Genomic DNA, 20,476 nt, shown 5'->3' on the forward strand with positions numbered 1-20,476 from the left:
GTTGTTGTGTTTAGAAGTTTGTAGTCCCCCTCAGCTGTTGCTGGTGTACGAGCACCCTCTGCTGGTCTGAGCAGGTTAAATCAATGATTTCAATGAGAAAGATGACAGCCGAGGCTTCGTTCCAAACTCTGCAGTTCCTACTTTAGTCCAGCAGATGTTGAATGAACGTGGCTCTGCAGCTGGAAGACAACGCTGGTGTAGTAAAAGGAGCCATTTCACCGGCTCTCAGCACACGCCTGTTCCACAAGCCTGAAAGTTTACCCAAGTTTGCACTTTCAGTCACTAGAACGTGACCAGGTTTTAAGACTGAGCCTAAAACTGACCTGGTGTCAGTTTTTAAACTCTCCTGCGGACGTGTATTTGTACTGCAGTACAACTTCACAGCTGCCTCACCGTTTCAGAGGAAAATGAGTCGATCGATCAATAACCCCCAGACTCTGTTTGGTTCTACATACGGTACTTTTATTTTATAAAATCCTGTTTCACTTTCACGATTTATTACAATGAACTGTGACATCATCAGTGATGACAGCACCTGCCTCCAGGTAATCACTTTTCTTAACTTTGATTCTGTCCTAAGGTCAAAGAAAACAGGAGGCGTGTCTGGCTTGTGATTGGCCCCTTTGTTCACCATATTTGGCAGTTGAATGCCTCCGTTATTGGTCACTCCAGTAAGCCACACCCCAGAAGACAAAAACAATAATTAATTGGCTAACAGAAGATTGGCTTTCATCAATCAGTCATCAATATTTATTGTGGCAAAGTGAACTAAAGTAGGAACAACAAACCGTTAAGACAAACACGCCATTAGTCATTAGTTAACGAGGGGCGGGGCTGTTAGTCACTCATTATTACAAAAACATGACTGGGGTGGAGGCAAAGCAAACTGTGCAGAAAAAGTTCAAAGTAGGAATGTGAGAAAAGAAGGGGAGGGGCCAAAGGTGAGGGGAGGAGCCAGATTGGAGAGGAAATATCTCCCACACTCCTCTCATAGCAGGATCAGAGGATCTAGTTTTTGACCTCCAGCAAGCAGAGAAAAGGGGAGGGGCCAGTGACAAAAGGGGTTGAGCCAGAGGAAGAAAGGGAAGAGGAATATTTTGGCCACAGAGTTTCCTGACATCCACGTCAGGTAAGGCGGAGCCAGAGGTTCAGCAGGAGTTGAGCTCCTCCATGGTCTGGTTCAGGGTCGCCTGGAGCTCCAGGTTTGCGTTCTTGGCAGAAGTCAAAGCATCTGCAACACAGAGAGGAGGGGCCAACCAGTCAATGACCAATCACATCAATCACAGGCTGGTCTCTGAGGTCTTACAGTTTTACTTTGTGACCTCAGCTGGCAGCTGATAGTGTAGTGGTAAGACTATATGCCTTTGGAGCGGGAGTTGCAAGTTCGCCCTGTATTCAGTAAGGGTCCTGCTAGAAAACCATGCTAAAACCTGGAATGGCGCAGCTAAGTCTGCAGGCTGTCCGCAGCTCGGACACATGTTGTACTGTGTATGTGACAAATAACACTTGTTGTCTGTGATGAATATTGATCGTGGGCCTCACCTTCCAGACCGTCGATGGTTTTCTCCAGTTTGGCCACCGAGCGCTCAGCAAACTCAGCTCTGGTCTCAGCCTGAAACACAGGAAGTCGGATGACAAAAGGGAAATACACACGGGGGAGAATGTGAAAAGCTGGTCTGTTAATAATTCACTGCAATTGACAGCTATAGACGTCAATGGCAGTGAATGAGTCAATATTCGTGACCTCAGACAAAGTCTCAGACCTTAATTATAAAATTGAAAATACATTACACACTTAGCCTTAAACCGACGATTGGCTGACTTTATTCAGATGCTTCCCTCCATGCAGCTGACAGCTTTTATTGTGAAAAGAAGAAACAAATCGAGTTTCTCCAACAGGTCGTGACGTCACAGGTGAACATGACACTCACCTCCTTCAGTCTGTTGCGCAGACTCTTGATCTCCTCCTCATACCTGTCCTCCTTCTGAGAGTACTGACACACAGAGACAGCAGCCAATCAGAGAGCAGGTACACACAGGTGAGCACACAGGTGTGAGGCTGAACCGTTTCTGGTTCCAGAGACTGCACCGGCTCCGTTCCCCGGCAGAATTACCTGTGCCATGAAGCCCCACCCCCTCCTCCTACCTTGTCGGCTTGGGCCTCCAGAGACTTTGCACTTGTGAACACAGTTTTCAGCTCCTCCTCCAACACCCGGGTCTTGCTGCAGGTCAAAGGTCACATCAGAGGACACAGTGTGTCAGACAGGCATGTGGGCAGGTAGGCTCAGGTGGTGTCAGGTATCAACTACGGTACCTTCCGACTAAAGCAGGATGCACTCAGCAGAACCTGGAAATGTTATGAGCCTGACCCAACTGTTCATACGGTCCCCATCTTTAATGTTCCCGCCTCAAGACTTAGACGGAGCAGCACACCTGCACAGGTGCTGCTCTGAGAGATTGCCAGGTACGGAACTGATGATGTATTCTGTCGCCAGGCAGACAGGTGCAAGGTGGAACACCATAAATGTGATCTGTAGGCTCCGCCCCTTTGTTTTCAAGTCATGAGGATGCCAACAAAGCCATTGATTTACATTTCTACCTCACCTGCTGCTTGACATCCTGTTATCAAGATGGCTGCCGAGTGACGAGAACTGCTTCTAGAAGGATTTTAATCAACCCGACACCACCTGAGCACCCTATGAGTTTGTGTGTGTGTCATCAGGTGTGTGCGCGCGCACTGTCAGGTGTCATTGAGCCTGCAGGTAGATTCATGCAGAGCAACAAGAGGAGGAGGGTGAGGAGGAGGAGCTGAAGCAGCAGATAAAGGTCAGAGATCATGGAGGCAGTGGGAGGTCAGGAGGAGGAGCTTCACTCGGTCAGCAGGTCCAGGTCACGTGACCCTCAGTACCTTATCCTCGGACGCCTGCAGACTCTTCAGCGAATGATCGAAGCTCCTCAGCTGCTCCTCCAACCTCCGAACCTTACTGTGAGACAGGTGGAGGCAGGTAGCAGGGCATGCAGACAGTTGCCGTAGAAACAGACAGGGAGAAAGAGGCGGAGCTGTTACAGAAGCAGTGTGGCATCACATCAATGTGATGTCAAAGTTACCAGGTGTGTCAAAGCAGCTTCATGCTGTTACAGAGGCAGGTATGTCCACTTCATTAGGAACACCTACCCGCTCGAAACTCACCTGTGTGGTCCCCGAGGTGTTCCTAATAAAGTGGCTCTGAAAGTGTGTGTGTGTGTGTGTGTGTGTGTGTGTGTGTGTGTGTGTGTGTGTGTGCGTGCAGAACCTCTCGGCCTGCTCCGCTCGTTCTTCAGCTCGCTCCAGCTCTCCTTCCACCATCACCAGTTTACGAGCCACCTGTCAATCAAACAGCACACTGCATTCCTGTGTACGACACCACTATGTACTACTAGGGCTGGGTCATATCATACCGTTCACGGTAATACCGATAGATGTATAATATGGCGATAGAATATGGGTAAAACGTGCATGCGCTGTGCCTTTGTTTACATGCGCACATGGCGGCGACGCAGAACGAGAAGAGTGAAAGCGGATCGTTGAATGAAACAATGAACCTGAACTGGTTTGTAAAAACGCTGCAGCTTCACTGGTGTGGAACTGGTTTAGCTTTCGTCCGTCAGATACACAACAAAGCACTATTTTTGGTAGCGCATGCTAGCGGGCCGTCGTTATTACCGCGTTGTTTGGAAAATACGGCGCACTTAAAATCATCCTTTGATTTGTCTGAAAGTCGACAGAGCCCCTTATAACCCCGTGTGCCTTATGTATGAACTCTGGTTGTGTTTACTGACCTCAAAACGATTTTATGTGCACGGCGCTCGAAAATCTGTCAGATGTTTCAGTACGACTTTGCTGAGCTACAAAGCCGCACCGCTTGATGGATTGTCGGAGCATTACGGCTGTCGTAGGCGGAGCCTCGCGGAGTGATACGTACTGTGCTTCAGCATAATGTTACCGTACTGTGTGTGTATGACCTCTTTTTAAGTGTTGTGGATGTTATACATGGTTATGCTGAGGATATGTCGGCCAGTTTCCACTGGAAATGCCTTTTGGTTAAACTGTCAGCGAGGAGTTTGCATTTGCACTGTTACATGTTTATATAACTTTAATGCAGATAAAACAGCTGCTTGTTTCAGTGAAAATACTTTGATGTTTTTTTTGCACTAATAAAGTTGTGGAGTTGTAAAGTATTTTGTCTCGTGTCAATTATATCGTCAATTATATCGTTATCGCAGATTTTCAGATGTATATCGTGATAAATATTTTGGGTCATATCACCCTGCTCTAACTATGTGGTAATGCCAGTAGCAGCGTGTGCAGTACCTCCTCATACTTGCGGTCTGCCTCCTCAGCGATGGTTTTGGCCTCCCTCAGCTGCACCTCCAGCAGCTCCATCTTCTCCTCGTCCTTCAGAGCTCTGTTCTCAATCACCTTCATCCCCCTGATTGTGGACAAAGTTATGTGATCACATTTAACCTTTGACCTTCTCAGCACTGCTGCTGTGTAAAACAGCTACAAACAAATCCTACAAATCCTGCAGTGCTTCTCATAGTACTGCCACAGTATTACTGTGTATTATTACAAGCTGTAGTACTTTGCAGTATTTGTGGAATACAAGCGCCCTCTGACCTCTCGCTCTCGTCGGCTACCTTCTCAACCTCGTCCAGCTTGTGCAGCGCGGCGGCGAGTCTCTCCTGAGTGCGGTCCAGGTTCTCCTCGCTGAGCTGCAGACGTCGACCGAGAGACGTGACCTCGGCCTCCGCCTGCGGGGAGACAGACACAGGTCAGCTGACACATCGACCTCTAACCCCCCAGGGGCGCAAACATCCGGTCATTCCCCATCCTGTTCCTTCCTTTCACAATAAAATTCCTTTTCACACACACAGGTGCGCGCACACACAGTGACAGCTGCACATGAAATACTTAAAGCTAAAAATGTGTTTTTACTAGTTATGAAACATTGTTATTGTAGTAATAACAAGCTTGCTCTGGTTCAGGAGCACAAACAGGAAATGACACAGGAATCATCTGTTTTATAAATAATGTTTCTGATTTCATGATTCACAAACAAAAACAAAGCTTAACTGTAGTTTGTCTATTTACTCTTAAATTATGAAACTCGACTTTAATTCTGCTTAAAGTCGAGTTTCAGCAGCAGAACGCACAAGCAGACTGCGGCCTTTTTAATCCAGCACCTTTAATCTGGAGGTAACAGGAAGTGAAACGGGTCAGGTTTCCTGTACGCATCAGGTCACACAGCCAAGTGTGTGTTATCAGCAGCTTCATGCTGCCGTTTATCAGCGCGTCACGCCCTGATACACACACACACACACACACACACACACTGTACTGCAGTACTCAGAGTACACACTCCGCTGACAGGAAGGGTACTGGATATTTACTGTAACAGGTAGAAATGAGGCTGTGCACACTGTGAGGGAGGAACCACATGTGAGCCACCTCCAGATGTGCGTGAGTCAACGCACCTATCAATCATAGGCATTTTCACAACACTTTGATAATCGGAGGAAATGATGTCGCTGCAGCACAACAACAGTAAGATAAATAACAGGATATTTGTGGAGTCCGGTGACGTAGGCGGTCAAGATGGCAGCTTGAATAGAGATTGACAGACCACGCGACTTTCGCACATTGCATGCTGGGAACTCGTGGCAAAACAATCCAAGTACCGCATCACATGCAAGCATTTGCAGCACCGCAAAACGTTCATTCTCCGGTTCCAATACCTTCTTGGTTTTTCTTTGCCGCCCAAAAAAGGTATGTACAAAACGAAGGAGAACAATGCCGGTCCGTACAAAGACAGACTCGACAAAAAGGCAAAGAAAAGATATGAGGGAAAAAAAAAAAAATCAAAGGAGTGAAAGGGTTAGACCCTTACGAGCACACAGAGTGGACAAAAGACGTTAGCATGCTGCCCAACTTTCACCACGCTCATATTTATAATTATACGGTTCTTGGAGTGAGTGCACTTGTCACGGACAAACGAGCGGCATTTAATCCCTGTAAACGGCTGCTGCACCAAAGGAAGATAAAGTTCTCCCTACTGTTCCCAGCGGTGCTGGTGCTGAAAAAGGGCAGACGTGAGTTTACCGACACAAAAAAAAAAAAAAAAGCCCAGGACTACATTCTGTCTTTACTTTAAGGGAGATATTTACAGTCAGGGCTTGGATTTAAACACTACCCTTTTTCTTTTCCTTTTTTTTTTCTTGCCCTAGCTTTAATTAACATGCTATACACGATATACTTTGCACCTCCTAACTGTTTAGTTTCAATATTATAGGGCTTCGCAGTTTTATTTGAGTTATTCAGTTGTGCTGCTTCTGAGGATACGAAGCTCACTAAGACTATTAAATTCCTGTAAGTTTTTCAGTTGTTATGAAGCCCTTTTCAGTTTGTTCAGCTAGCTAAGTCCCGGAATGACTGTTTTCCTCATATTACATTGATTTAATATGCTGCTGGCGACAGGTCCTGTTTATGACTGTTCGACTGGTTAGAGTCACGGACCATAAAGTTTATGTTTTGCTTTCTGGGGCTCATAGCCCACCTGAGGGTGACTAGTGTTCTCGGTTGCCCCAGACGTATCTGTTTAAATGTTTATCAGTTGGTATTTTTATTTACTTCCACCCCCCAATTTTTCTTACAGCCAGCCTTCCAAATATTGTCCACTCAGTACTGAACTCCTGGTTCTAATAATAAGTTACCCCACGGTTATATGTCCGACACGTATTGCATGATGGCGAATAAGCCACAAAGGGCCCTTACTTTAATGACCTGGAATGTAAAGGGCCTTAACCACTCAATAAAAAAAAAGAAATCATGACATTTATCAAATCAAAAAAAGTTGACATTGTCTTTCTTCAAGAGACTCACTTGTCTCCCCAAGAGTCAGATAAACTTTGCCGTGATTGGGTTGGTCAGGTATTCTTTTCGTGTGGCAGCAGTCAGAGTAGGGGTGTCGCAATTTTAATTCATAAGCAGTTACAGTTTAAATGCTCCCGGATGGTTAAGGATGAAGATGGGCGGACATTGATACTCTTGGCTGAGATTCAAGGCCATAGGATGATTTTAAGCAATATCTATGCACCAAACATCAACGACCCCACCGTTTTTGGAAACTTGGAATGCAAAATTTGTGATATGGGCGACTACCCAATCCTGATAGCAGGGGACTTCAATTTGGTCATGGATGATATACTGGATCGAAGCACTCCCTCACAGCGACACTCTAGATCAGCGTCGGTCGCTATAAAAAATGTGTAGGACCTTGGGTTTGGTGGACGTATGGAGAGTATTCAACCCATCCACAAGAGATTACACCTTTTATTCTGCCCCCCACAACACTCTGTCAAGAATAGATTATTTTCTTGTGTCAAATTCTATCATGCCCTCAGCAATGTCCTGCTCTATTGGTAGAATACGCGTTTCTGACCACGCCTCGGTGCTCCTGCATCTGAGCTCATTTGGTAGCCCCCCCAAGTCTCCCAGATGGAGGCTAAACTCAAGCCTTTTACATGATCCCAACTTTTTCCACTCCTTAAGAGAGCAGATCAATTCTTATATAGAAATTAACTTCTCTACAGCTCCCAGTGCAGGTGTAGCATGGGAAGCTTTGAAAGCCTTTATTAGAGGGTTCATCATCCAGCATGCCTCATATAAGAAGAGAACTGCTCTGACCAAGCAGATAGACCTGGAGAGGAAGATTGCCATAGCTGAAGCCGCTTTTAAGGCAGACATGAGCTCGGCAAATCTGACCCACCTAACTAGACTTAAATATGAGTTTAACTCAATTTTGACTCAGAAAATGGAGTTTTCTCTATTTCGGGCAGAAATGGATGGAGATAAACCTGGCAAACTACTTGCAAGATATATTAAACAAAAAGAAGCTCAGACTATCATAGCAGCAGTTAGAGCACAGGATGGCACTATGGTGTCAAAACCCTCTGAAGTGAATGAAGCCTTCAGAGATTTCTATATGCAACTCTACTCCTCTACTCTAGCTCCCCAACTGGGTCTAGAGAGTATTTTAAATTCAGGGAATTTAAAATAGAAAGTAGCTCGTCCACAGAAGGACTGGTAGCTCCCCTTACGATAAGGGTTCAGATCGCGCGAACAGGTGTGAAATGTGTGTGTTTAGTTTGTTTGTTTGCTTGTTTTAATCAATTTTAAATCATGCTTTTTATTTGTTTTTGTTTCTAATCTCTCTGTAAAGCACTTTGAATCACCTTGTTGTTGAATTGTGCTATACAAATAAATTTGCCTTGCCTTGCCTTACTCAGAAATACAAGCAAACTCTCAGGAAATTAACAGTTTTCTCTCCCCCCTCAACCTCCCAACTCTCTCTAGGACACAGGTGGACTCCCTGGACGCCCCAATTTCAAAGGAAGAGATCTTAAGGGTAATCAAAAACCTTCCAATTGACAAGGACCCTGGGTTGGATGGGTTTACAGCCGAGTTTTACAGGAACTTTGCAGATGAGCTCTTCCCTTTACTCCTGCAAATGTTTGAGGAGGCCCTGGATAAGGGTAGCCTGCCACCAACACTGTCAGAGGCACTTATTTCGCTTGTCCTAAAGAAAAACAAAGACCCGCTTGACTGTAAGAGTTACAGACCAATAAGCTTGATCAATTGCAATTGCAAAATTTTAGCTAAGGTACTAGCAACCAGATTAGATGAGGTCATGACTTACTTAATACACCCCGACCAAGTTGGTTTTATTTGGACCACAGCTCTGCCGATAATATTAGACGCCTAATTGATATTATGTGGGCAACCCAGGATAAATCCTCTACGGGGGACTTTTCTCCAGCTATAGCCCTCTCCCTGGATGCAGAGAAAGCATTCGACAGGGTGGAGTGGCGTTTTCCTCTGCCCCCCTCTCACGGACAATAACCATATCCAACTTCTTAATAGCAATGAACTGGTCTGCATTGGTGCATCATATCTTTATTCTCTTCCCCCTCCTGCCCCCCCCCCCCTTTCTTAAATAGATAACTATCATATCTGATATCATATCTCACAGTACAATAATATTGAATGGGTTGCATTGTTGTATTTTGTCATGTTTCTCAGGTCTTTGTCTGAATTTCTACGAACATTATTGCTAAGGATTGTCTTATTGCATTGGAGTCACACTGGGTTAAATATGTACACTTGGGTTTTAAGGGGTATTTATTATTTTCTTCTTTTTTTTGGGTTGTATGGAAGCCCCAAACGCAATTTCATTGTTCTTGACAATGACAATAAATAAATAAATAAATACTAAAATACTAAAAATACTAAAATACTTCTATTTTGTGTAATGGAAGCATTTGGCTTTGGCCCAAAATTCATAAGGTGGGTCAAACTTCTCTACAACAATCCGAGAGCATCAATACTAACGAACCGTATTGTATCACAGTCCTTCGACCTCCACGGAGGTACAAGACAGGACTGCCCACTGAGTCCTTTGCTTTTTGCTCTAGCTTTAGCTCTAGCTGCCTCTGGCAGCAACAATACGTAGAGACCCTGATTCTCCAGGTATCCAGGTCCACAATAATAATCACAAGTTGATGCTCTATGCTGATGACGGCCTGGTCCTAATATCGCAGCCAGAACGCTCTCTACCTGCTCTCTTAAGAATTATTAACCGGTTCTCTAATATATCAGGATATAGACTAAATTGGTCAAAGTCTGAAGCGCTCCCTCTGACAGCCTTCTGCCCCAAAACCCTGTTCCAGCCGGGGGATTTCAGCTGGCCTCAGACCGGTAACAAATACTTGGGCATTACATTCCCCCGTTTGTTATACAACATAGTTCAGGCTAGTTTTGAAACTCTATTGGACAAGTTCAGAACCGACATAAGTAGATGGTCCCCTTTGTTCCTCACCCTTTGGGGTAAAGTTAACATCATCAAAATGAATTGTGCTCCAAAATTTAATTACCTACTACAAACACTCCCGCTAAAAATCCCATCAAAATATTTTCATCAATTTGACAGATTGTGCAACCAATTCATACGGAACAACAGACGCCCTAGAATAAAGCTTAAAAAGCTACAGCAGCCAGTGGAGTCGGGAGACCTGGGGGTCCCAGATTTACTGTTTTACCATTATGCTTTCAGTCTGAGACACATGGTTCACTGGCCCTCCCTCCAGAACGAGCCCCCCCATGGTTTAGTCTGGAGAGTACTTTGTGCTCACCACTCCCTCTGATGCACATTTTAACCACCAAGCTCCCACCAGATATACAAACCCACCCCATTCTTCCGGTTCTGCAGACGGTCTGGAAGAAGGTGGCCTTGCTATTAAATTTTAACTCCCACCTTCACACTGAGGCTTCCATATGGCTCAATCCCAAACTCTGCATTAATAAGTTTCCGTTTTTCTGGAGACTGTGGGTCCAGACTGGGATACTTGTTCTCGGAGACCTGTATCAGGGAAGTATTCTCAAGTCCTTCAACGACCTTAAAGCAGTTTTGGTTGCCACAGAGTCAGTTTTGGAGGTACTTGCAGCTCCGGCACTTATTGCTCAAAACTTTTGGTTCCCCCTAAACACCACCTCCAACTATTGAATATCTCAGCTACATCAAAAAAAATCTTTGGGGGGGGGGGGGGTGTCGTGAAGTCTCTAAATATTACTCAATGCTTGTTAAGGGCACGAGTAAAGGGCTACCCGCCCTCCAGTTAGCTTGGGAATCTGACCTTGGTGTGGCTTTTACAGATCAGGAATGGACTGCAATTTTGCAGAATAGTAAAAAGGTGTCCAGGGAACTTAGAAGGACACTAATCCAATTTAAATTACTACACCGAATTTACTGGTCGCCACACAGACTGTATAGGGCGAACCTCATGCAGATGTCAGACTGGGGTAGGCACATTGACCCATATGATTTTGGAGCTGTCCTAAAACCCAAATCTTTTGGACTGAGATACATGACTTTATCAAATCAACCATACGATGGGATATTCCTTTTTCACCAAGACTATTTGTTTTGGGGGACCCATCACTCCTTAAATATGCTCCGCCTAAGGCTGCTGTGGGTACAGACTGCATTGATGCTGGGGCGTAAACTCATTATTTCCCAGTGGAAGGCCCCTTCCACCCCACCTGTCTCTGTATGGCATATTCAACTAGGGAGACTTGCTGCACTTGGACAACTGTCATACAGGCTTCTGAATAAAGTGGAGAGTTTCCATCTGAAGTGGGATCCATATCTGTCCAGAATAAAACGAACAGACTAGAACTTGGAGTGGGACTGACATTGACATTCTGACGAAGCACCCTCAGGGATGTCAGGGTGTGGCATGCAGTAAGACCCACATAGTCAAAGGCTGGCTGTTTTTGTTTGTTTATCTCTTGCTTTGTTTGTCCCCCTCATTTTGGTTTTGTATTCTCTACTGTTCTGCTGCTATGCTGATGCTTTTTTTTTTATGTGATGTAATCTGTCTCTGCAGTGGACTGTAGTGTTCTCAAAGCACAATAAAATATTAATCACAAAAAAACAAAAACAGGATATTTGTAAATGTTTACAAACATAAGAGCTCAGTTATAAACATCCAGAATATTACAGAGGTGAAATATATCTGTGTTTAAAGAAGCAACAGGAACGTGTTCATCGAGCTTCATCACTTCCTGTTCACGCTGGCCGCCGGGTTAACGCATTCTCCTCCAGCATCATCAAACACGATCAGCATGTTGTCACGGACAGCTTAAACAGCCAATCAGAGTAAAAACAGCACCATGCTGAGCCAACCAAGTGGCTGGACCAAATATTCACAAAAACTCAGGCGACTGTGTCAGCGAGCCCACAAACTTAGAAAAGGTGAGCGCCCTCTGCTGCAGCCCTGCTGGAACTACACAGCTCGCCTGATCTCGCCCTGCTTCAAACACGCCGAGTTCGCTCTAAACTTCAGGCTGTACACCAATCAGAGCCAGCCGCATCAGGCACACTTCCTGTTTTGTGACTGAAGTCTGATTGCGAGTAATGGCATCACTTCCTGTCTGACGGCAGGTAAATGCAGTGCCACATAAGCCTTACCACAGAACCAAGTCCGCCAGAGCTTATCTTTATATTTTTACAGGCTGTGGAGCCATTTTTGGGAACATTTCAAGTTGCTATACATCAATACAACAGTTATAGCCCAGATTTTAATAACATGTATGCATTAAGTCCATAGTAACTACATAAATTGCAAAAAAGTGCAATGAACAAGAAAATTGAAAATTGTTTTTGATTTTTTTACATATATTTCTAGTTAGAGAAATTTTTATAATTTTTATATACTGCAGGAAAAACAAAAATAAATATTATAATGCAAATTTGCAAAAGATTCAGCATGTGCATCAAAACAAACTATTTCCAGCAGTGCAGTTTGAGTTGTAAGCATCCCAGAAACTATTCAGAAAAGCATAACACTAAATATGACTTTTAAAAACACCAGTATAGGCTTATAAGGCCCTGAAGCTAAAAAAACCGACATTTTCCACGAAAATGACATCACTTCCAGTCTCGGCCAGGTAATGGCGGACATGCGATTGTTCGCGCCGACGTCTATTCCAACGTAGGAAGTGTTTTGAACAGCTGAAAGCGTGTTTCTGGAACATTATGTTTTTGTTGCTGCAAGTGCTTTTTATGCAGTTTTTTCAAAGCGTTATGTGGAAGGAAACCGTGACCTAGGGCAAGCTGATGGCATAAGATGCAAGTACAACTCCTCCGGTTTCATACGCAAAAATTTTTTGCGCTAGCTTACGTGGTTCCAGTTCTACAGAGATTTAAAAATAGTTACGCAAAACGGAGCGTGCCCACTCCGACCGGTTTTAAAGGGTTAAACCCACAATGACAAATGCACAGCAGTACAGGACTGTGGGAGCGCAGCCTCGTGCCATCTGACAGGAAACAGCTGTGAAATACGTGATGTCATCGCCTGTGACTTAAGGACATCGTTCGGGTGCGTGTGCCGTACCTCCTCCCGGGTCCTCTTCTCCTTCTCCACCTCCCTCTGCAGTCGCTCTGCCCGCTCATCGGCCTCCTCGGCCTGCTCCTGCAGGACTTTGATCTTTTTCTTCACTGCCTCGATGCTGTTCATGCCGCCACTCATCTTTTCTTCTTCTACTGCACAGAAAAAGTTTATTACACACTTTTCACAGTAAAACAGAGCGCCGCACATACCTATTCTGAAATAAACTATCAGCAGGAAGTCCGTTCAAACGACGTTTTGTAAGAGTGAAATAATTACAGCTGTGGTCAGAGGGAGGCCCTCTATCACTGAGCCGGGGAGCGAACACAGCGAGCCGCGGTGTGATACACAACGTGGAGCTTTTCAGAGCTCTGTGTGTAAATACATGAATCCAAAAAAAAGGGGCAAGGGGAGCTCACTTCTACAACCTGTTAGCGGTCCGGACTTGTCCACGCCAGTAAACACGACTTTACAATAACGTAAACACAAACGCAGACCAAATGTCTCCGTTTAGAAATGATCCTGAAAAGAAAAACAAGAATAAGGCAGAATTTACACGTCAGTCGAAGCTCAGAGAAAAATCAAACATTGAGGCAAGAATTCAAACACTGAGCTCAACAGCTGGAAAGAAAGAAGCCAAACCTGAGCCATTTCAGGAAGAGCTCTGTGTTAGTGGCCTTTAAAACAAATGTCGCAGCGCCAGTCACTAACCCGGGTTAGAGTATCCAGCTGCTGAGGCTCAGTGACAAATAGAGCTGCATGTCATCAGGGGGGTTCAGAGTGGACTCAGATCATCATCCATTGGGCGTAAAACGTACAGCTTATTGCACCAGCAGCATCTGCTCTTATATAACTATCATTAGCTTACAGCTTTAAGTGTTTAAGGTCTGTGCTAACTAAAAATAAAGACAAGATGATAGTTTATTAAATTTTAATGAAGTTTGCAGATTGTTTCAGTGGAGTTTAATAAACTCCTTGCTATCTAAAATATAAAATAACATATTCTCGAGCATCTCACACTTCTGATAATCAGCTGTCTGCTTGACGTTTATTCAGCTGTGTAAAAACTATAACTTTAATCTCAGCCAAACCGATTTACTCAGGAACAAATAAAATACTGAAAAAAGCCAAACAATAACATTTTTAAGTTATCTAAGTGACTTATATATCATATTTAACCTGAGTAGCGAAAGACGGCGGTGGGTTTGAAAACGATTAGCCGGGAGTCCGGTGTTCTCACGGCTCTAGTGAGCCTAGCCCCCGGCTAGCTATCGAGCTAATGGGTAACAGACGTCTCCGAAAAGGTCGGAGCGCTTTTGAAAATATGCGGTGTCCTGATAAACTGAGCAGATATTTGAGGTTTACACAGCTACATTCTCGCCTGAAAATATGTTAAACGTTTATTTTGTGACCCAGAAAGAATAATAAGAGTAACATTAAAACTAACTAGCTGCCACCATTGTTGGAAACTGAGCTGGGCGCTATGAATTCTGGGACACAGCTTCTTCTTCTTCGGGGTTTAACGGCAGCTGGCATCCTTGTACATGCAGTGCTGCCATCTCCTGTTTCAGTCCATTATTACACTCTTAAATCCTGCTACTTATTCCTGCGTCTTTTGTGATCTTACAAAGCTTCAAACGACGCGTCGACTATTAAATCAGTCGTCGACGATTTCGATAGTCGACGTAATCGTGACTAGTCGACTAATCGTGACTAGTCACGATTAGTCGACTAGTCACGATTACGTCGACTATCAAAATCGTCGACGACTGATTTAATAGTCGACGCTTTTGATAGTCGACGTAATCGTGACTAGTCGACTAATCATGGCAGCCCTAGAGACCAGTCTTACTTGTTATCATCTATCGTCCACCTGGGCCTTACACAGAGTTTCTGTCTGATTTCTCAGACTTTTTATCTGATTTAGTTCTGAGCTCAGATAAAATAATTATTGTGGGGGATTTTAACATCCATGTAGATGCTAAAAATGACAGCCTCAACATGGCATTTAATCTGTTATTAGACTCAATTAGCTTCTCTCAAATGTAAAAGAACCCACCAAGCTTGATGATGACACCATCAACATGCGCTATCGCAGTAGAGCGGTATAGTCAAAATCTCTACTGTTGGCCAAATTTATATCGTTTCTACCGCCCACCCCTAGTTACAAATTATCTTCTTATTGACTCATCTCACAGAGGTCCTGCTAGACCTCAGTGCAGCGTTCGATACTGTCGACCATAATATCCTATTAGAGCGATTAGAACATGCTGTAGGTATTACAGTGGTTTGTATCATATCTATCTAATAGACTCCAGTTTGTGCATGTAAATGGAGAGTCCTCTTCACACACTGAGGTTAATTATGGAGTTCCACAGGGTTCAGTGCTAGGACCAATTCTGTTTACATTATACATGCTTCCCTTAGGCAGCATCATTAGAAGACATAGCATACATTTACACTGCTATGCAGATGACACCCAGCTCTATCTGTGCATGAAGCCAGATAACACACACCAATGAGTTACACTGCAGGAATGACTTAAAGACATAAAGACCTGGATGGCTGCTAACTTTCTGCTTCTTAATTCAGATCAAACTGAGGTTATTGTACTCGGCCCTGAAAAGCCTAGAAATATGGTATCTAACCAGATTCTTACTCTGGATGGCATTACCTTGGCCTCCAGTAACACTGTGAGGAACCTTGGAGTCATTTTTGACCAGGACATGTCCTTCAACGCACATATTAAACAAATATGTAAGACTGCGTTCTTCCATTTGTGCAACATCTCTAAAATTAGAAATATCCTGTCTCAGAGTGACGCTGAAAAACTAGTTCATGCATTTATTACTTCCAGGCTGGACGACTGTAATTCATTATTATCAGGAAGTCCTAAAAACTCCCTGAAAAGCCTTCAGCTGATCCAAAATGCTGCAGCAAGAGTCCTGACAGGGACTAGAAAGAGAGAGCATACTTGAGCCTGATTCTGCCAGAGGTTTCTTCCTGTTAAAAGGGAGTTTTTCCTTCCCACCATCACCAAAGCCCTTGCTCATATAATTGTTTGGGCTTTCTCTGTTTTCCTCGCATTATTGAAGGGCCTTTACCATATATGGCACCTTGGGGCAACTGTTCTTGTGATTTGGCGCTATATAAATAAAACTGAGTTGCATTAAACCAACGTGTGTATTTTTGAGTGACCAAGCCGTACGGAAAGCAGTGATCAGGCGGTTCTCGAATGTGTAAGAAAGATTAGTGATATGCTGTGTTGCTGGTGATACGTGAATGGCTCGAACTCATGAAGAACCAAAACCTGCTTTTCCTGGAACGCGTCAACTCTGAAGCGACATGACTGTCAAGTTCTGACAGCCAATGGTAACATGGATGGGACATAGCATAACATAGGGCTGTGTGATATGACCAAACTCTCATATCCCGATATAAGACATCTATCGTCCCGATAACAACAACAACAACAATAATAATAATAATACTAATAATAATGGATTGCATTTATATAGCGCTTTTTCGGGATTCAAAGCACTTTACAATACCACTATTCATTCACTCTCACATTCACACACTGGTGGAGGCAGCTACAGTTGCAGCCACAGCTGCCCTGGGACAGACTGACAGAGGCGAGGCTGCCATATCGCGCCACCGGGCCCTCTGACCACCACCAGTAGGCGGTAGGTGAAGTGTCTTGCCCAAGGACACAACGACCGAGACTGTCCGAGCTGGGGCTCGCAACACCACAAAACAAACGATTGCGTAAAATGAAACGATAGACGTTTTTATATTGTCATCCGATATATATCGATATATCGAACAGCCCTAGTATAACAGCTTAGCTCAGACAGAAGGCGGCGTGGTTATTTCTGCTGTCAGATCCCAGTGGCATCCTGCAGCCCATAGAGAAACATGGGTTTCGCGCTCCTGAGATGAACGAAGAGGGCAGAGCAATCTCTGCTTTAGATCATCTCCACAGAACAGCGTCCTCTGGGAGGACCCGATATTTGGATTGGGTGTCAGCAACGAGTTGATCTCGGGGAATTTTCCTCGCAGTCAGCTGACACAAATCCGCTGAGATGGGTAGCCGCTGTTCCACCTGAGCACCAGTGGCTCTTTCTTGTGCTGCATCAGCCTCTTGATTCCCAACACCGCCAAGCTGAAGGCTGTAAGAACGACTGCTACACTTGAGCTCAGCTCAGAGATTCTTAGAGTACTCTGATTATTCTTAATAATCTGATTTCCACACACTGCTGGGCCTGAGCAATGACCCATCCTCCAAGTGTGATTAATGTACAGGGTCATCACCCGTATTTTTGACCACTGCTTAAACTGATCAAATCGGAAGTGTAGGTCAGAGTTGAAGCTTTGACCTGAAGAGACACGTTCAGGGGGCGGTTCTAGTTCTCTCCCCCTATGATTGGCTTTTTTAAATAAAGTTGGTCTGAATAAAACTCAAACTTTAGTCCCTCCCTGTGCCCGCGCACCTCTCACGTGCTCAGGTCGTTTATCCATACCTCATCGATTATTACCGACTTCATCGGAAGCACGTTTTTCACACCTGACTTCCTCTTGTGTGCGCCACTGTTTGTTCCGTGTTAGCACGTTAGCGCCGGAAGCTAGCTGCGGACACCGCCCTGTTAGCGGCTAGTTCGTTAGCTCAGCTCAAGTGTGCTCGGCTTTACCCGTGTGTCCCCCACTTACCTGTCCGAATCCTTGGAAACAGTCACACCTGTAGCTCGCGCCCTTCTTCCGCTGCACTCACTTCCCGGTCAGCTAACTGTTAGCTGTTGGCGGCTAATGCCTCACTCTCCGTGAAGTTTGACGAACTGTGAATCGCGCTCCGTCTCAGCCTCCGCGGACTCGAGTGTCGTGTCGGTCCTCGTGCTCCCTGTTTGGGTGGTGGTCTCGATTTCTGGTCTAGGGTTCTGGTCGCGCTGAGTCTGGATTCCGGTTCCAGCCAACTCCCAACTCAGGAGACTCCGCCCTCTTCCGGGTTAAATTCGCTCCACGGGAAGTGATGTTGCACTATGTCCTCTTCAAAGTAAAAGTCCGAAAGAAGAAGCTGCCGAGTATCAAAGTTTAAAATCAGACTCCTGAGCTCTGTGAATACCTCCCGGACAGCTGACATTAACGCTCTCTATCAAAACTAAAGAAAGTGTATTAATTCTTTGTGCAAATATGACTGTTTTAAATGACTTAAAACGTACTTTTTACTTTTAATTCCTCTCAGACAAACTGCAGATTTAATAATGGATTGGATTTATATAGCGCTTTTCAAGGCACCCAAAGCGCTTTACAATGCCACTATTCATTCACTCTCCCATTCATACACTGGTGGAGGCAGCTACACTTGTAGCCACAGCTGCCCTGGAGCAGACTGACAGAAGCGAGGCTGCCATATCGCGCCATCGGCCCCTCTGGACAGATTTGCTTCAGTTTTACCGGTTTTAGTGACTTTCCTGAAACTGAATGGACTCTTCAATCTCTGGCTGTGTTCTGTTTTGTTTTTGGGTTTTTTTTTCCCTGAATAAGTTGTTTTTGAAACTCCTTAGCTGTTAATCCCCTCTCATTGTGATTGAATATTAAACCTTAGAAAGCATAATGACAATTTTTTTTTTAACAAACCAAACCAGAAATCTTCTCCAGCTTGTTCTTCTGATGTGTTATTGCAATTTGGCTCTAACTAAATCAATTAAATTAACAGCAGCAGCCACCTCGAGGTGGGAAGAAAGTGTAGAAGATCAGAGAGGAGTGACTCTGACAGGTGTGCACAGGTAGCTCCAGCGTGATGTTAAAGCAGACTGTGTGCTGGCCAGCAGGAAGACCCCCCACTTTTCGTGCTGTAACAGCAGCGATCTGTGGTCCTGGGACATTGATCAAGCCGCTCTTCTATGGAACCAGCTCCCTGTTCGGATTATACAATTTTCTTCCTGTTAAAAGGGAGTTTTTCCTTCCCACTGTTGCCAAGGGCTTGATCAAAGGTTGCCATTTGATTATTGGGTTTTCTCTGTATTATCATAGGGCAGTGTGCCAAACAGACAATGCTGGGGGCCAGAATTGGTCCGCAAAGGATTCGATTTGACCCACTGGACCAAGGGCGGATCTAGAGAAATTTTCTTAGGGTGGCATGAGGGTGGCAAAATCAAAGCCCTTTTTTTCAAACACACATGCAGGTGGTTACATATGGTTAAAATGATTCAAATGCAGTAAGTATACACGTTTTTCATAGAAATATAGTCCATAACTTAATTATTTTCTGTAGCCCCCATAATTAAACACTTTAGTGACATAAAACATGTGATGTTATGTACTGTATAGCCTGGATAATAAATAAAGATGTAACGCTGTAAGTATACGATCCAGAAAGCTACACCACATGGGGCGGTTCATTTACCAACACAAGTCTAACTTAAGTTTCACTGTTTATTGTTAGAAAAAAAAGGTAAAATCGTTACAGCTTAAATTACACAAAATGTCAGAAATCTGCACTGTCATGCACAAAAATCTAAACCTAATTTTTCATGATTTGTTGGATTAACCCTCTGAGGCCCAAAATATAACCGGTCATTTTTGACTTCTTTTGATTTTACGTTTGTATTTCACCTTCAAATTGTGCCATTTTATTTTTTCCCCTCTTTGTTTGGTATCATTCTTTTCAGCTTGACCTCACGTGTCTGAATTTAGTTGTTTTTTCATTGACATACTGTGTTAACACAACTGATCTGAAATCACACAAACTTCAAATCCTAGTAGTATCTTTTTTACTGTAAACAAAAAAACAGACATGTTGAGTAAATTATTCTTATAACTTGAAATGTAAAAATATAAATTGTACATTTTGAAAACTTATGCACACATTTTGTAAACATATACAACTATTTATCTAAAAAATGCAGCCAATACACCTGCCGTTTTTTTATTTTTATTTTGTACAACCATTTAAAAATATTACTCAAACTAAAATCAGGTGTCGCAATAAGATGCCCCACAAATTATGTGTGACAGTAAAAAGAAATTGTTTGTCCACCACAAGACAGGAGAACAGCACAGGGATAAACCTGCAGGCCTGACAACAGGAGGTGTATCACTCCGCTGGTTTTCTACTTGGTGACAGTGCTGGGCCATATCATACCGTTCACGGTGATACCGGTGTAATGTTGGGCAACGATAAGAAAATGAAATATGGCGATAGAATATGAGTAAAACGCGCATGCGCAGTGCCTTTGTTTACATACGCACATGGCGGCGAAAAAAACAACTCCCTTTTAACAGGAAGAAACCTCCAGCAAAACCAGGCTCAGGGAGGGGCGGGGCCATCTGCTGTGATTGGTTGGGGTGAGAGAAGGAAGACAGGATAAAGACATGCTGTGGAAGAGAGACAGAGGTTAATAACAGATATGATTCAATGTAGAGAGGTCTGTGAACACATAGTGAGTGAGAAAGGTGACTGGAAAGGAAAAACTCAATGCATCATGGGAATCCC

The 20,476-nt window shown here is 44.1% G+C and overlaps 1 protein-coding gene across 3 annotated transcripts; it reads right to left on the minus strand.

Annotated features, from left to right (window-relative positions):
• Window positions 1-440: 440 nt before the first annotated feature.
• On the minus strand, window positions 441-18,012 carry LOC113032670 (tropomyosin alpha-3 chain-like). 3 transcript variants are annotated; one of them, XM_026185696.1, is made up of 9 exons: window positions 17,695-18,012; window positions 12,991-13,139; window positions 4,658-4,791; window positions 4,352-4,469; window positions 3,294-3,364; window positions 2,147-2,222; window positions 1,932-1,994; window positions 1,543-1,612; window positions 441-1,231 (listed from the first exon to the last, which is right to left on the minus strand). In XM_026185696.1, the coding sequence occupies exons 2-9, from the start codon at window positions 13,123-13,125 to the stop codon at window positions 1,149-1,151; spliced, it is 750 nt and encodes a 249-aa protein (XP_026041481.1). In that variant the 5' UTR covers window positions 13,126-13,139; window positions 17,695-18,012; the 3' UTR covers window positions 441-1,148. The 3 variants fall into 3 exon arrangements, with proteins under 3 accessions (XP_026041481.1, XP_026041482.1, XP_026041480.1); XM_026185697.1 differs by lacking the exon at window positions 2,147-2,222 and adding an exon at window positions 2,909-2,984 and having other exon boundaries at window positions 12,991-13,136; window positions 17,695-18,011; XM_026185695.1 differs by lacking the exon at window positions 2,147-2,222 and adding an exon at window positions 2,909-2,984 and having other exon boundaries at window positions 17,695-18,011.
• Window positions 18,013-20,476: the final 2,464 nt, after the last annotated feature.

The sequence above is a fragment of the Astatotilapia calliptera genome, chromosome 11 (assembly GCF_900246225.1).
Source record: "Astatotilapia calliptera chromosome 11, fAstCal1.2, whole genome shotgun sequence".
Lineage (NCBI taxonomy): Eukaryota > Metazoa > Chordata > Actinopteri > Cichliformes > Cichlidae > Astatotilapia > Astatotilapia calliptera.

Excerpts from the sequence above, each read along its gene's own strand:
- LOC113032670 (XM_026185696.1), bottom strand. The coding sequence starts at position 13,125 with ATGAGTGGCGGCATGAACAGCATCGAGGCAGTGAAGAAAAAGATCAAA. Across the intron at positions 3,365-4,351 it reads CAGACCGCAAGTATGAGGAG|GTGGCTCGTAAACTGGTGAT; the intron begins GTACTGCACACG and ends TTTGATTGACAG. Across the intron at positions 1,232-1,542 it reads AACCATCGACGGTCTGGAAG|ATGCTTTGACTTCTGCCAAG; the intron begins GTGAGGCCCACG and ends TCTGTGTTGCAG.